This window comes from Patagioenas fasciata, chromosome 2, assembly GCF_037038585.1.
Source record: "Patagioenas fasciata isolate bPatFas1 chromosome 2, bPatFas1.hap1, whole genome shotgun sequence".
Classification (NCBI taxonomy): domain Eukaryota; kingdom Metazoa; phylum Chordata; class Aves; order Columbiformes; family Columbidae; genus Patagioenas; species Patagioenas fasciata.
The window spans coordinates 55181169-55196315 of record NC_092521.1 but is presented as its reverse complement, the minus strand read 5'-3'; the positions used below and the strand labels follow the sequence as shown (position 1 = coordinate 55196315).

Below are 15147 nucleotides of genomic sequence, written 5' to 3'. Positions count from 1 at the left end.
TGATTTCCCAGGGGGGATTTTTTTAGTGCACAGGGTCTAGTTTCCTTTAGATGCTAATTCCATTGTTATACTCAGAATTTATCCTAAGAGGTCCAAAGTTGCTAAGATTTCAATTAAGAAAGGCAGATTTCAAACGTGCTGTTCATAAGGTGAGCTTTTAAGTGTAATTTAGAGTATTGTTTCAGAAGAGCATATATGTACTTCTAAGCAAAGAGTGCTCTCCTGGCAGGGGCTCTGATGTGAGCAGTGTCGCTTTTACCTTTGTATTTCAGCTATTTCTGCTCGGAGGCGATCTATTTCTTCCTTTTCTGAGGCAATCTGCCTCCGCAGAAACTGCTCCATGGCCAGTAGTTCTTCTTGTTCTGTTAAAATCTCGTTCTCCTGCAATGATAAATGAGTTCACTTAAAGCCTTAACTTTATGTTCTACAGGAACACGAGCAGTATCAGATGATGCTGTTCTCTGAAATACTTTCAGAAGAAGTGGTTAACATGCCTGCCTTGATTCATCAAGACCTCAAAGCAAATCTAAGTTCAAAACCAGTGTCTGTTCTTCAATCCTCAAGACAATCGCTGTACTGAATAGTTGTGGAGATGCACCAAATTCTGGCACATTTGGCTGCCTGTTTCCTTGAATCACAGGGAAAAGCTCTGGCTGACCAGTAAAATAACTAGAAAAACCGAATTATAAAATATGTCTTTGAAGATGAATGTTCAAGGAGCAAAGTATAGTGGAGAGAAGATCAAAGTTACTGAGGGAAGCAAAGCAGGGCAAAAAAGCCAAAGTAGTTGCTTTACTTCCTTTGATCAGCAGGAGAGTAGTTAATGGCATTAGAATTGGTTAGATTTGGAAATGCTTTCTGAGTACATTAAAAAAAAAGAAGTAGCCTTTATTGTTAAATGGTGTCTCCTTTCTGCTGTTAGCAAGGGTCTAACTCAGCATTGGGTTCACGCCTGCAGTCAGCGTTGCTTCCCTACTTTATTTACAATTAAAACAAAGCCCTGTATTTTAATGGACTGAGAGACCCCTTTAAGCCTTAAACCTCCCACTGCATTAGAAAGAACAAAAGTGTATTTAATTTTTCTGAAAGATAAGGAACAAGAAAATACCAGCAGACAACCAGGTAAGTGCCTGCCACCTACCTGTGCAAGTAGAATATTTATAACTTCTTCATTCTCATTCATTTCTTCTTTGGAGACATCCTCCTTGGAAAGGCTGGCAATTTCTTGTGCAATCTTTGTTTCACACTCCTGCCAGAGAAGGAGAACAACTTTGAAAAGGACAGTTTCTCCAGTCATTCTATTTACTATAAAAAGAGAGGTTTTTTTAACATGTTATCTTCCAAATTTAGGATCACCATCTCAGTCGTCTTGAAAGTTTTCAGCAAGGTCTCTCTATTCTCTGGGACATACAACACTTGGAAAAAAACAAATGCTTCAGACGTTTGTTAACCTTGAGTCCTCCAGAAATTCCCCTTGGTACTCCAGGACACATTGTTTTAAGCATATAATGAATACGTGCTCTATCAAACACTTAAGCTTTTAATAATACTCTTTTGTTTTGGTTTGGTTTTTGTTGTTGTTGTTTTTGTTTGTTTGTTTTTTGTAGACAGCTGTGAAGGAGTGCAAAGATCTTGCTGTCCCTAGGGAGAGCCAGCTAACTAGAAAATGCAATTGCTTGTCAGATGTGTAAAGTTAAGACTAAAAAAATCTGCAGTAAAAAGAACAAAACATGGTTTGATCTGTGTGCCTCTGCACTGTCAGAAATTAGGGATCTGTGATTTAGGTGTTTGGCCAATATATAGCAAAGTTACCCACCTGTCTCTTAGCTTCTCTTAGTTTCCTCTTAAGAGCCGTTAAAATTCTTTGCACCTCCCAGAGTCTCTCTTCTTTGGATAAGTCTTTTATCCCTGCCTGCAAGTCCCTGTGTAAACAGTTCAGCAGGAACTCCTAGAAATATTGCCAAAGAAATTAGTGTCATTACCATATCACAGCAGGGCAGACTGAAAAGAAAAATCTTTTTGGTTTTGTGGCAACCGGCTTGATGTTACGTGTCGACCAACATCAAGTGTTAACTTACATTCAGCACCTGATCTAGAACCAACTGAAGAGCAATACTAAAGAATCCACACTTTTTAACACGTTCTCCTAACCTTTCTCCCATGATAAAAATATCAAAGATCATAGCAAAGCAATCCATGAAAGGCACAGCTATTATCATCACAAGACCATACAAACTTTCCAAACATGAAATGGGCAGGAATATCACCAGTCTCTGTCCAGTGGTGTCCACTGACAGGACGATTGTGGTGGAATTAGAGAGTATGTTACAAGCTTATGAGAATTTACTACTGAACGTACAGAAGTCAGGGCAAAGATAAACATGAAAACAGTAAAGTAAATGCCAACCTGCCGCCTGATTTCTTCTTTGATGCTTTCTTGTGTTTCTGGAAGCGCTGGCATTGTTGCCATATTTGACCAGCGAAGGGGTTTTGTCACCTGCTTCAGGGTCACATTCCCAAAGAACTCCTGAACGTGTGTGAAAAATACATACAGGACACGGTTGCTGATCTGCAAAGAAAGGCCAGACAAAATATTGGTTAAGCTGATTTATTCACATCATCTTTATCTGCAAAGCGCAGTATCTTTCTCCAGAAACACGCAGCTTTTAGTATGGCTTTCGGTGAGTCGCAGTCCTGTTAGTTTGCCCCAAGAGATTAAAATCTGAATTTAAAATGATACTTTAGATGACCCAGTGCTGAACTCATGGAATGACTTCACTCTCTCTCTTACCTGTGTTTCTGAGGCATTTTTATACTAAACTCAGAATTTTCACATGTTAACTTACCACAATTATAATACATTTCTGTATCTACCAGTGATGAAAATATCTTTAGGCATGTAAAGGTTGTTAGTGACAGCAACAGGTAAGAGGGAACACCAACCATAATGTCTTATGGCTGCTTGCTGGTACATTCTCTCTCCTCCTCCAACCTGTAACTATTTTCTGCAACTCTCAGCTTATTTAATATAGTAGAAAAAGTAGTTGGAAAGAAGCTGCTACTGTACTCCTTGTTTTAATACAAAACAGAAGCAAGTATTTATTTTGATATAATATCTTCCATTAAAATTCAAAAATTTACTCTGAAAGATGAGTGTTCTGTCACTACCTGTATTTTAATTGCTAAAATCTACTTCACAACAAAACGTGATGGGGCCTGCATTGTTTTACAGTAATTGTTGCTTCTTTAGCTAGAAAGTGCCTGGCACAGCAAAACAGCCACAAATACGCAGCCCTTTTGCTACTGAGTCTCCACCTAGACTCTTAATTATAAAGCCAAGCTTTTCTAAAGTGTGCGTTTCCTTCTAGAAGACCCACACCCAATAACACCATGTTTCCATTACGCACAGGACTAATTCTGAGCTGTATTTAAATATTTCCAAGATGTTTATTAAGGAATTAATCCAGAAACCACAAAATCTTACTGGAAAACCAAGTCAGTTGTTCTTCCCCAGCCATTTGACTGCAGCCACCAAAGTCACTGTACCGAAGCCACTGCTGCACCAGGAAGATCTATTTGCAGGATGGGGTTCATCGGCTTGATATTAAAATCAAGCAACAATACAGTCTTCACTAAATTGTCACTGAATATAAAGCTCACAGAAATTGTGTATCTGCATGAATTATTGAGCAAATTCAACATTAAATTCCTTCTGTTCACGACAGAAATAAAATACTGAGAGCATCTTTGTAACACTCTCATAAGAATTCAAGTATCAGACCCGCAGTATGCAAGCTCACGTTCAGAATGTCTTTTGTTCCCCCTTTCCCAGCATTTTAGGTTCCTGAGGTACAAAGAGAAGTTGTAATTTAGCTTTACTGTATCAGACAATACCTGATTCCCACCTGCAAAAGAATTCCTATAAAGTCTGCCTTAGGCTGCAGTTCTGCTCTAACACTTGCTGTGTGGTACACGTACCTGGACAGTAGGGCTGAGCACTATAGAAATATTCTGGATGTTCATTTTTGTTTCCAGTTCCTTTGCGATAACATGGTCCATGTGCACAATCAGCCAAGAAATCAGGAGATGGTTACACTCTGGCAACTCCTTCAGCAACCTCTGGCATTCCTGAACTTTCTCAGCTTCTGTGCTCTTCCCACAAGCATCTTCAAAGCGAGGCATTAGCTCTTTGGTAAGCAAATTTTCAGGCAGTTCTCGTAGGTACTGCTTCAGCAAGCTGGCTACTGTATTGGGCTCATATTCTTCCAGGTTGGGAGATTCTTCTCGATCATAGGCTGCTTTTAGCTCATCAACTTTAGATTTTATTCCTTAAAATATTTAGAGCAAGAATTAAGAGAAATCTTCAACTGTAAATGTGTAATAGTTATATTTAAATTTTTTTTGGGGGGAATGAAATTGTTTCACCTCTCCTTATGATTTAAGCTAATTGAGGAAGGCCTTTTAAAAGTTATCCACATGTAACAAAGTTCATAGAATCATACAATTGTATCAGTTGCAAGAGACCATCAAGTCCAACTGTAACTAACTTAACTCTAGCACTAAACCATGTCCCTAAGAACCTCATCTAAACACCTTTTAAACACCTCCAGGGATGGTGACTCCACCACTTCTCTGGACAGCTTGTTCCAGTGCTTCACCACCCTCTCCGTAAAGAACTTTTTCCTAATATCTAAAAAAGTACTCAAAATTATGTGTTCACTGATTCTAAAAGAGTGACTACTACTACAAAGCAAAACCACAGTGGTGCCGAAGTTCTCAATCAGAACTGCTGCCAGCATTTCCTCGCATCAAGGAACACAAAATAGGGTGATGAAGGGCAGGGGAACATAAGATCAATTATGTATTTGCATTTAGCATCTTTCTGGCTGTTCAGTTATACAGCCTTAAGCCAAGTAGCAAATATGCTATCAACTCAAATATTGTGCAACAAGTTCTACCTATAACAGCTTTCCTCTGTCAAAACAAAACCCACACTTTTTCCTTTCCAGATTTCCAGCTGGCCCTTCTCAGCGGAGGAATCTCACACAGGATTCCTGATTTGAGGCACTGCATGAATAAAAGTGTGTTTACACAATTACTCAACCCAGCCAAGACTTTCTGTAAAGTGTTTTTATAACTCGGTGGCATTCCAATCTCCTCAAACTCAGGGAAATTTCATTCTTAAAGCTCAAACACGCACTTGAGTTACATCAGCTCAATGTGCTGCCATGGCTTGGCTCATACACAACCAGCAAAACTGGGTGCAATCAGCCCATGGTCAGGGCCAGGTAAAATGTGCCCAGTTTCATGTCCAAGGAGTTTAGTCATCACAAAAAGCTGATAGGTTGTTAAATCACTGCAATCCTCTCCCTGAGCTCTCCATTTAAACAACCTTACACACACAAGAGGGTGCTGTTGCACTGGTTTACACCTAGAAAGTACAAACATCACAAATGATTTACAGAAAACACACCTTGTGTGAAAATTCCCAACGCATCATGTGTTGAAAAAAACCACACAATCGGAATGTTCCAATGGGCAAGACAAAGAAACTGTTGAAGCTGTTGCGGTATTCATGCATGCCTACCAAATACCATGTAGATCGACAGCGTGAAGACAGCTTCATGAAGCCATTCCAATCATTTGCTTACTGTTTTACAGTGCTAGGCAACTTGTTCCAAATACTTCTCCTCAAATTCCTTTTCTCACTTGTTCTTGCTCCCTTAAACATACCCACAGAGATACTTATAGAAGTTATATTGCAGATGCAGTTCACAAATAAAGGGACTGTTTTGTTGAACGTGACTAAAACTGATTTTCATTTATGCAAGCTGGTGTTACTTAACTACCATGGTTAACTGGCCCGCTGTTGCTAAGTTTAAATAGTGAAACTTGCGTTTTCTGCTTATTAGTGTATTTGCCCAAAGAAAAGAAGTTTTAAGAAAAAAATAATACAATGGAAGTAACTGGAAAAAGCAACTTAGTGGGAAGCTTAAGTAATAACATAGTTGTATCTCATCTTTGCTTTTGCAATCAACTAGCATTGTATTTCTAATGGAGAAGTGAAAAAATACAAGCTGGCCATACTTACACATTTTATGCATTGTTACCATCCTATCACAAAAGGCCAAAACAAGTGTATTTTTACTGCCATTAAGGAGTCCCACCATATTAGCAACTTTTCTGGTACTTCAGACCTACAGCTATGCTTCACTTTAGCTACCTGATTATCTTTTGGATAATTAAAATTAATTCAGCTACAAACAGAGTCTCTAGGTGTTGAAGATGGTAAAATAGTAAGAAAATTGCATGTAAAGACCTTAGGAATCTGCATGTCAGCGTGCCCAGAGTACCTGAAACTCTGTAGATGCCTTCACATTTCATGCCATACTTCTCTACGTAATCTATACATTCACGGAAAACGGCTGGTAGGCGGATGCCATCATACAGCATGGTCCTGTCTACCGCGTCAGACAAAGGAATGCCAAACACGGGCCTGTGACTTGGAACATCCACTTGAGGTATCTCTGTCTCCTGAATTGGCTTTTTCTTTTTCTTTTTCTCCTTCCACTGTTTTACAACATCTGCTGCAGTTAAGTCTTTTGACTTCTTCTCTTTATGCTTGTCTTCCTTATGCTTATCTTCCTTGTGTTTTTCATCTTTGGGTTTCTCTTTTATTTTAAAATCCTTTTCCTTTTTTTTTGAAAAGCTGGGTTTCTTGAAGACATGTATTCCCTTGGACCGCTTCAACTTTGAAGGACTTTCAGCTTCATCACCGGAACTGTCCTCTTGAAATGCAGCATAACCTTCCGCTATTAGGCAAAGGAGGAGAAGGCAAGAGGACAGCTGTGAGTCTGTTTAGTTTCCAGATAGCACATCATAACAGGGAGAGAACAAGAAGCAAATATGTAAGGAGGAGAGAGAAGAAGATGCATGAATTGAAACACAGCACCTGCCTGACTCCTCGGAAGGTTTTATTGAGTTTTTACACAATTAAGTGGAGAAGGATTAAATCAAGGTTGCATAATCGCATCAAAGATAAGCCACACAGCTCCTGAACGATCTAAACAATTAATACTTCATATACTTACTCATAATGGCAATGTCCATCTTATGGGCTAGTTTCCCATCTAATAGTCAAGGAAATGCAAAATAAAAACAACTGTCTGGCACCTTCTCTCTATGTTCCTGTAATCAACAGTATAAGAGTCACTGTTAAGGATCATCTACTACATACACGTCATTCTACACAAACTTGTGCTAAGAACAAACTAAATTTCAGCCACTTAACTCCCCAATTCATTTCCAGAATATTACAAATTTTAAGATAAGTACAAAGTTAATAAAGTTTCAGCCTCAAATAAAACACCCAAAAAAACCAAACAAAAAAGCCCAAGCACACTTTTCCATTAGACAAATAAAGCAACTCCAGTAACACTAGCACAATACCTGTCAGTGAAGCCCCGTATTTGCCTTAAAAAGCATCAAACAAGTTCCTGGGTGGTGTATCCTGTTTCAGCAGCAAAACACCAAGTGCCCTCTAAAAGGTACACCTGTGTTTTTACTAACTACGCCTCTGCAGCTAGCCCTGCCCATCCTGCAGGCAAGAGCAAGGAGAGCTTTAAAGGTGGATTACAAAACAAAAACAAAACCAACCAAACCAACACACAATCAAACCAAGAAGTCAATTGATTGTGACTGTACCCCATTAAAAGAAAAGTAAGCCTAAAACCTGGTCAACAAAGAGGTCATTTCACATACCACCTGCAGCAGTCAGGTCCCCAGGGCAGCCAGCACTGGCTTCAAGGTGAAGCCCTCACCACACAGACCCTTTGAGGCTCTTCCACTACCCACAGGCAGCACCTCTGCCCAAGTGAGGGACCACATCAACACTAGTTTTGGGTGGTGGAAAACTACCCCCTTCAATTACAAGAGCAAGCGTCACGGACAAGGTTATAGTCTGTAATTTTTTACAGGTGAATGATATTGTGCAAAAGAACCAGGGGGCATTCAGTCTTTTATTCTTCAAATTCTAAACTATATTAAGGCTCAGAGTTTCGCAACGTTATTTCAGCACATTCAAGCAGCCGTCTGTATCTTGAAGCCTCCTTGGCTGCTCTGTAGAAGGTGGCTTTTAATAGTCAAATAAATATAAGAAATCTATTAAAGCATGGAACTGCCATAAAATAACTACAGCTGTTTGACCAGCTCACCCTTCTCATCCTGGACTTGTCCCAAACATGTACTTTATGTTATAGATGTAGAAAGGCTGCAGCACCGTTCCCATCCAAGGGAATTTTAATATAAAAATGCAAATGTTAACTAAAGGACAGCTAGCAACCAGGTCTTACCCTTCCTGTTTACTGGCTAATCCATCATTCCCTCTTTTGGTAAACTAAACCCAGAAATGGATAAGGAAACCTGCAGTGCATAAACAAATAATTCAGCCAGATCTTCCCCAGAGCTCAGAACAATCCACCCTCAACCTTTCCTGCTGGGTGGCTCTGACAGCCCCAGTCCGGCACCGCGGGGTTCTCCCACGCACACTAGGACCGGCACCAGCGCATCCCCTGGGCCAGCACAGGGGACCAGAGGTTGTTTTCACCACCAAACACAGCCCCTGCCTCGCATGTCTCAACACTCCGTGTTGCAACACAAGCCTCAGTGCTTTTCTAGAGCTGTGGTAATGCAACACCAGCAACAGCACATGACTGGAACTGGTAATTCTTGACTTTGTGAGAAGACATGAAGGAACAAGTTAAATACAAAACCAGCCTATTCTAATTTGTTGCAGTCAAAGTTTAGAAATACATGCTAATGACAGATTCACAGAGGATCTCCCACCCATACCAACAGGGCTTTTCATATGTCTCTCAGGTAACCCAAGTTTCTTTACCGTACTTCTGGTACGGTATATTATATTGCTGTTTACCTTTCACCAGTGACACAATATATTGAAATATAAACAACCTGAATTTACACAGAAGAAATATCATCAAAAGCACCTGACAAATCAGGTAATTTTAAATGTGGAATGAAGTATTATCTACTGTTAGTAAACTGGCATATCTGTTCACTGTTTTCTCAAGACTTCTAGTCTGCATTTTCCCATCACTCTAATGTGCACCAATTTTCCTCCACCTGTATGAAGCCCGTATTCATTTAATAAATACTCAAATTCCACCAGCATAACGACGGGACTCTGCCAGTACCTTCTTTGGGCTTTGCCACAATCATGCCTTCAATGCAGTTACTTGAAACGTGATGCTGCAAATACAGCTCTTACCTTACTGAAAATTACGAAAACCGCTTTGAAAGATAATAATAAAAAAATTCCAGTGTTACTCTGGAAAAATCTAATTTACAGGCTTAAAAGCTTTGTCATGCAGCAAGGCCACTGTTTCTATCAGTCTCCTTACTTGGGAATACTTGTCCTGCACTCTCACAATGCAGCTATAAATTCCTGCTAGAGCATTTACTTTTGACACAAAGGGGTGCATTGTGTAGAGCTGCCACTTATCAAACCTACCATATGATATATTTTGCGCATCAGGTATCTGATGAGTTTTTAAGTCATTTATGCCTCTACGTCGGATGTTGGCTCCCTGGGAAAATCTGGATGCACATGTAACTAATTCACTAAGAGAAAACATGGATTGCTTTTACATATGGAAGACTTAGTAGGTCAGCTATGACTATACAGACCCATGCGCAACACTAGCATTAGTTATAATCTAATTTCAGTTTATCAGAGGGATTGCCATCAACTTGTATGCCACTTATAAATAAAAGAGTAAGACATCCATGAATGCAGAATGAGCTTGTGTAGATGGCTTCTGTTTCCTCTCCTAACCCACAAGATGTGTTGTTATTATTAATAGAAACCTAAAACTTACGGACATTACCAACACTTACTATCCAACTTTCAATTAGATCTGTTTGCTTGTAATATACATTCAACTCACTGACATGAGCACAGCACTCCCAAACAAATTCTGCATTCGCATTACTGTGCAGTGCTACGCAAGGAGAGCAAATTAACCTGAAATACTCAATTTGCCTTATTTTGATATAAATAATTAGTGGCATCAAAAGGCAAGCTTTTAAACTATTTGCAAAGAGTACTTTACTAAATAAATACACAGTGCTATACAGGTACACATACCAGTTTGTCAGTAGATGGGATGCAGCAACACAAAGATAAACCTTGATATGAAGAGTCTCTAATGCTTATCGCGGGTAGAAAATTCTAGTAACTTATTCTCTAGATCTGGAAACTGTACTCAGGGCTTTTCCACACACCTCATCAGTAAAAACAATGGTTTGTTTGTAATGGCAGCTATTTAGTTATTTCGTAGGATGACAATGGCTTCCTTAAAATGTTTAACAGACCTGCCCCTATAGACATGTGATATTTCTCCACAGAAATGAAGGATCCTGAGCACGGATGCAACTTACCAAGTCATTGCTTTACCTGGAACAGCTGGGAATGCTACTGGAGCTTTTGCATAGTTGCTGGATGTCCAGCAGAAATTATTTTGGAAAAAAAATCCCTTATGATGACAGAAAAGAGAGCAGGCTGGCATCTTCCACCTGGTGGTACCCAGCACAGAGTGGCAGGTGGCTAGAATCCCAACTCAGGAATTCAGGGGAAGAAGATAAAGGCTGACACCAACTGGAGCAGGTCCCCAAGTTAACAGTAGGAATATTTCAGCCCTCCTCTACATCTCAAAAAAACCCATATATGACCTCTTGCCCAACACATTAGAGATTTGGTCTTCAAAAATATTTCCTGAAAATTTCAGAAGAGTTCATACCAATGATACTACTGTTTTTTCACAAGATAGTTTAGTTTACAATTCAACCAATTCTCCATTTTCCCACAAATTATATAAAGAAAATGAAAATTATTCTAAACAAAAAATCCTAGCTACATATTGAACCCATCCTGTCCAATGGTATCAATCTCAAAAGTACAACGAATGGACAGAGTAAGATGTACTACCTACAGACTATCTGCAGAAATTATAATGGGTGGAATAGCTTTTTAAGTATTACTTACAAACTTTTTCTTTTGCAAGGAACTGCATATTTTATGGTGTGATTACTGACAGAAAGTTAACCATTAAAAAAAAAAAAGTCAATTACGCTAATCAGTGTCTCGTATAAACCATTACTGCTTCAAAACAACCATCCGTTTTTGCTTGCACGCTGCCACAGCACAAGTTCTTCCACGAGCAAAGGTTGTTTTGAGTGAGGAAACAGATTGGTGTTAAAACTATCCCAGTAAAAAGAAAATTCATTTCAACCCCTAAGAAGTCCCCTAATCTAACTCATTCTGCAGCTAAACAACAGGATGTCAGAGAGGAGCAGAGAAAGACATCAGTGGCTGAAACTTTTTTCCAGTAGTTGTCATTCCACACAAACCCCCCCCCCCCCCCCCCCAACATTTCATATAATTTTCTATCACTGTGAAAAAAAATTTATAACTTTTTCCCCAGGATAATTGCTGTGTATTACTAGATTATTGCCATTAACAGGAAAAATATCAAATTATTTTATTATCTACATAGGAAAGAAGATCCCTTACTAGCATATAAAATGCTGAAGATAAGAGTATATTTCTCCAGCAAAAAGGATTTACCTGAAAAACTAAAATGGGGTACTTATCCTTCCCTTTCCATATATCCTCCTGCTCTTCAAGCATTCTTGAAGTTTACATTTAGAGTATTATTAAAATACCCCAAATCTTTGTAGAATTAAAGTTACATACAGTTTCAGGAGTTTGGATGACCTTGTTATGAATTCACTAGTATTGTAAGCTCAACAGACATTTACTCTGTCATAATTTAATATCAACACCAACGCTTTTCTTTTTCTCCCTGAAATGCTCAATTATATTTGTTGAAGCTCCAAATGACATGATCATAACAGATTGTGTGCTACCCAAAATCAAGGCAGGTGTCCAGAGAAGTGAAAAGAAACAATCTGAACACATGCAATAGAATTTAAAAGGTGGAAGAACCTGAAAAATCAAAAGTATGGAAGGAATAACAACAGGCAAGGCTGGAAGGGGAACTCTTAAAAATCAGCCATGTTAAGCAGCTGTAAAAAGCCCTTGTCATTTACATACGTGAAATGTCTGTTCAGGGTATATTTACAATAATGGCCTTTTTTTTTACTGTACAAGAGATACTGAAAGCTTTGTATGTAACTTACTCTTCTACCTGACTGGCAATTATATGACATACTTACATTAGGGCTAAGAAATGCTGAATGCCTTTTACATTATAGCTGCAAGACAGAATTTGATTCTTCCTACGTTTTGCATTTTTGTGTTTTTGAGGATTTTTCATACCTTTAAAGCTTCTTTTAAGTAACAAAAATTGCTTCCATCAGCTCTAAAGCGTGCTGTAATCACTTGTGGAATAAAGCCATTACAATGCTAATGTGCACAGACCTGCACGTATTTGCTGAAGAAGCCTTTTTCCTCTTCAGCCTTCAGTTAGACCATCACCATGAGACATGCAGAATTACACCACAAATCCACACGATGTATAATGCTGACCCCTAACAATTCTAAATTTGGAGGTGCCTAATTCAGAGTTATAACAGAAAGCTGACTTGGAAAGAAGAAAAAAACAGCTTCTAATAGCTTGAATTTAGACCCATCCGATCAATACTGAATTTTCATCACCAATCCAATATCCTGTATTAGGTTAACAAGTCAACATTAGGAAAAAAACCTAAAGAATCAGTTTTCTTAAAACCTGCAGGAATTTAAACTGTTGGTTTTAACTGGAGGATAATATATTCTTGAGTTACAGTATCCTTTATGCACACCGCCTTTAGTTAATAACAATAGTCCTTCTAAACTGTGCCAGAAACAAATCCTGCATTCTTGGAAACTGGTTTGATTAAAAGCAGGGCAGTGGCAGCAAATTCTTAAAGAGAAATTATTTAAATATGTGCATGCATATTAATAATAGTCACCATATTCACCCTAACATGCCAGAATACTATGTGCTTTTTCATTATCTTTGATCTTCCAAATTTCACAAATGAGAAGTGTCAAGGTACACTGGCATCCAGAACTTCCAGGCCTCAGAGATACAGGCATCATACAAAATGAACATTATTTTGAAATCTTGCTAAAACAAATACCAATTTAAAAAGTACTAACATTTGGGCTGTGATAATTTAGGTTTTGGAGAATTGGACAGTAAGGATCTTTCTGGTACTGAGAGTGCTCAGTATCGGCTTAAAATTTCCAAGTTCTTTCAGAATATGCAGGAAAATGCTACTGAATAAAAACTATTTCATGTTTCCAAAATTTTCTGCACAACACTAAAGATGGGAAGTAAGATCTCTGTTGTTTTGCAGGAGTCCGTTTTAAATAAAATAAAAATTTCCATTCTGGCCACTGATACACTGAGAAAGAACGGATTCTATAGTCGAAGCTTTACTTTCTTCTAATTTCTACTCTGTTGGTTCTAGTAAATTCAGATCCCAGTGCTGGCTTGTACATTTCTGAACTCTGCAATAATACTTAGGCACTGCTGGAGGAAACTGCATGATCAGACTAAAATGAGAAGCCAGTGAAAAAAAGGACACAGCTATTATTACACCTCAAATAATGGTGCAGTGTGCACAAGAAAACTTGAGATGGTACACAACAGCAAACCTGATACAGGAGACATAAGGGAAAAGGGTCAAAGTTGTTCAAACTGACTTGTCCAAATTTAAAAGTACAAAATTCAGGAAAAACACACAGTATAATAGCTACCACCTCAGCTAAAATTTCAAAAAGCATCTATTTAGAAATACACTTGAAAAATCCCACTTGGAATGTGAATAGGTAATGAGATTAGAAGAACCCCATGCCAGGCAATTACCAATGCATTGTTAAAGATTTTGGATAAACATGTTTATTAGTAATTTTCTGGGCATGTGCTTGGCACCTGTATCAGAGAAAAAAAAAAATCCAATTTTTGGTTAAAGCTTTTTTTTTTTTAAGAGAAACAAGTATTGCACAAATCCTGTTTGTACAAGTTAACTTCCTGCACACCTACACAAGTTCCATTGGGAATATTAAGCAATTTTGAAAGGAAGGAAGGAAGGAAGAAAGAGAAATTATAAGCATGAAATAAGAGAAGTTGCCTACTCACTTCTTTTTTCTTTCTTCTTAAATTTTCCTTTCTTCTTCCCATGCTCCTTTTCATCATCAGATACTATATCTGGAGGCTCGTGCAAGCTGTCATGAGGTGGTGAAGGTTCACCGGTGCGGTACAACCCAGGGAATTTTGTAGGACTGATTTCTTCAGAGCTGGGAGTACGAGCAAGACCCCCACTGTGTTCTACTCGACGGTGTTCACTGGGGCTGCTAGTGGGAGGCAGGAAGCACTCAGTCATTCTGATTCCCTGATATCCAAGTGAAATCTTCTGCTACCTGTCCATCACACCTGCAGCAGGGGAAAACAAAAAGAAACCCCACACAATTTTAAGCACCGGGTGTCAGAATACCTTACTTAGAGCTCTATCCTGAAAACACAACGAACAGCAATACCTTCTGCAATGAATGCTCCAACTTATGTCAAGACACAGTAACACAACATCAGGTCCAAAGTTCAGTGTTTGCAGAATCTCTCCATTAACTCCTAAACCATACTAACATAATAAAAGAGTTGCTAAGTTGCTACTTTAGCCATCTGTACTCTACCCTGTACAAAACATTATATATTAAGTACTGGAATATTTTAACACTTGAAATAATTCTTACAAAATGTATAGGCAGTTTGCATACCGATTGGCAAATAGATCTGTCTGGAACATCAGGGTATTTGTGAGCACTGCACTTAAGGCAAATATCATTTTCATCTTTCCCAAGCATATTTTACAGATGCAAATAAGAACTTGCCTGGGCTGTTGCAATAAGGAAAAAAAATCCTAAAGTAAAATCCATCTTCTAATTATGCTAACGCAAATTAAATAATGTAGAAAAAGAATGATTAAGTCTTTCTGGTATACAACAACAACTTCACATTTGAAGAGGCTATATCAGGTCATCTGCACCCAGATGCTGATACATTGTTTGCTTGAGAGTTATGGCCAAATAAAAGACAAGATGAAAATTGCTGAAAGAAGCCA

The 15147-nt window shown here is 38.6% G+C and overlaps 1 protein-coding gene across 2 annotated transcripts in view; it reads right to left on the bottom strand.

Moving 5' to 3' along the window:
* The window catches only part of RALBP1 (ralA binding protein 1), a 33788-nt gene that overhangs the window by 2381 nt on the left and 16260 nt on the right, over positions 1-15147 (bottom strand). The window contains exons 1-8 of one of the 2 annotated variants that reach the window (XM_071804244.1): positions 14169-14305; positions 7092-7188; positions 6354-6812; positions 3979-4328; positions 2408-2569; positions 1817-1948; positions 1142-1249; positions 260-381 (exon numbers count right to left, since the gene is read on the bottom strand). In XM_071804244.1, the coding sequence (XP_071660345.1) occupies positions 260-381; positions 1142-1249; positions 1817-1948; positions 2408-2569; positions 3979-4328; positions 6354-6812; positions 7092-7110 (1352 nt within the window). In that variant the 5' untranslated portion in view covers positions 7111-7188; positions 14169-14305. Of the gene's footprint in view, positions 1-259; positions 382-1141; positions 1250-1816; positions 1949-2407; positions 2570-3978; positions 4329-6353; positions 6813-7091; positions 7189-14168; positions 14463-15147 lie in introns of those variants that run through there. The other variant, XM_065830971.2, reaches the window with a different exon arrangement.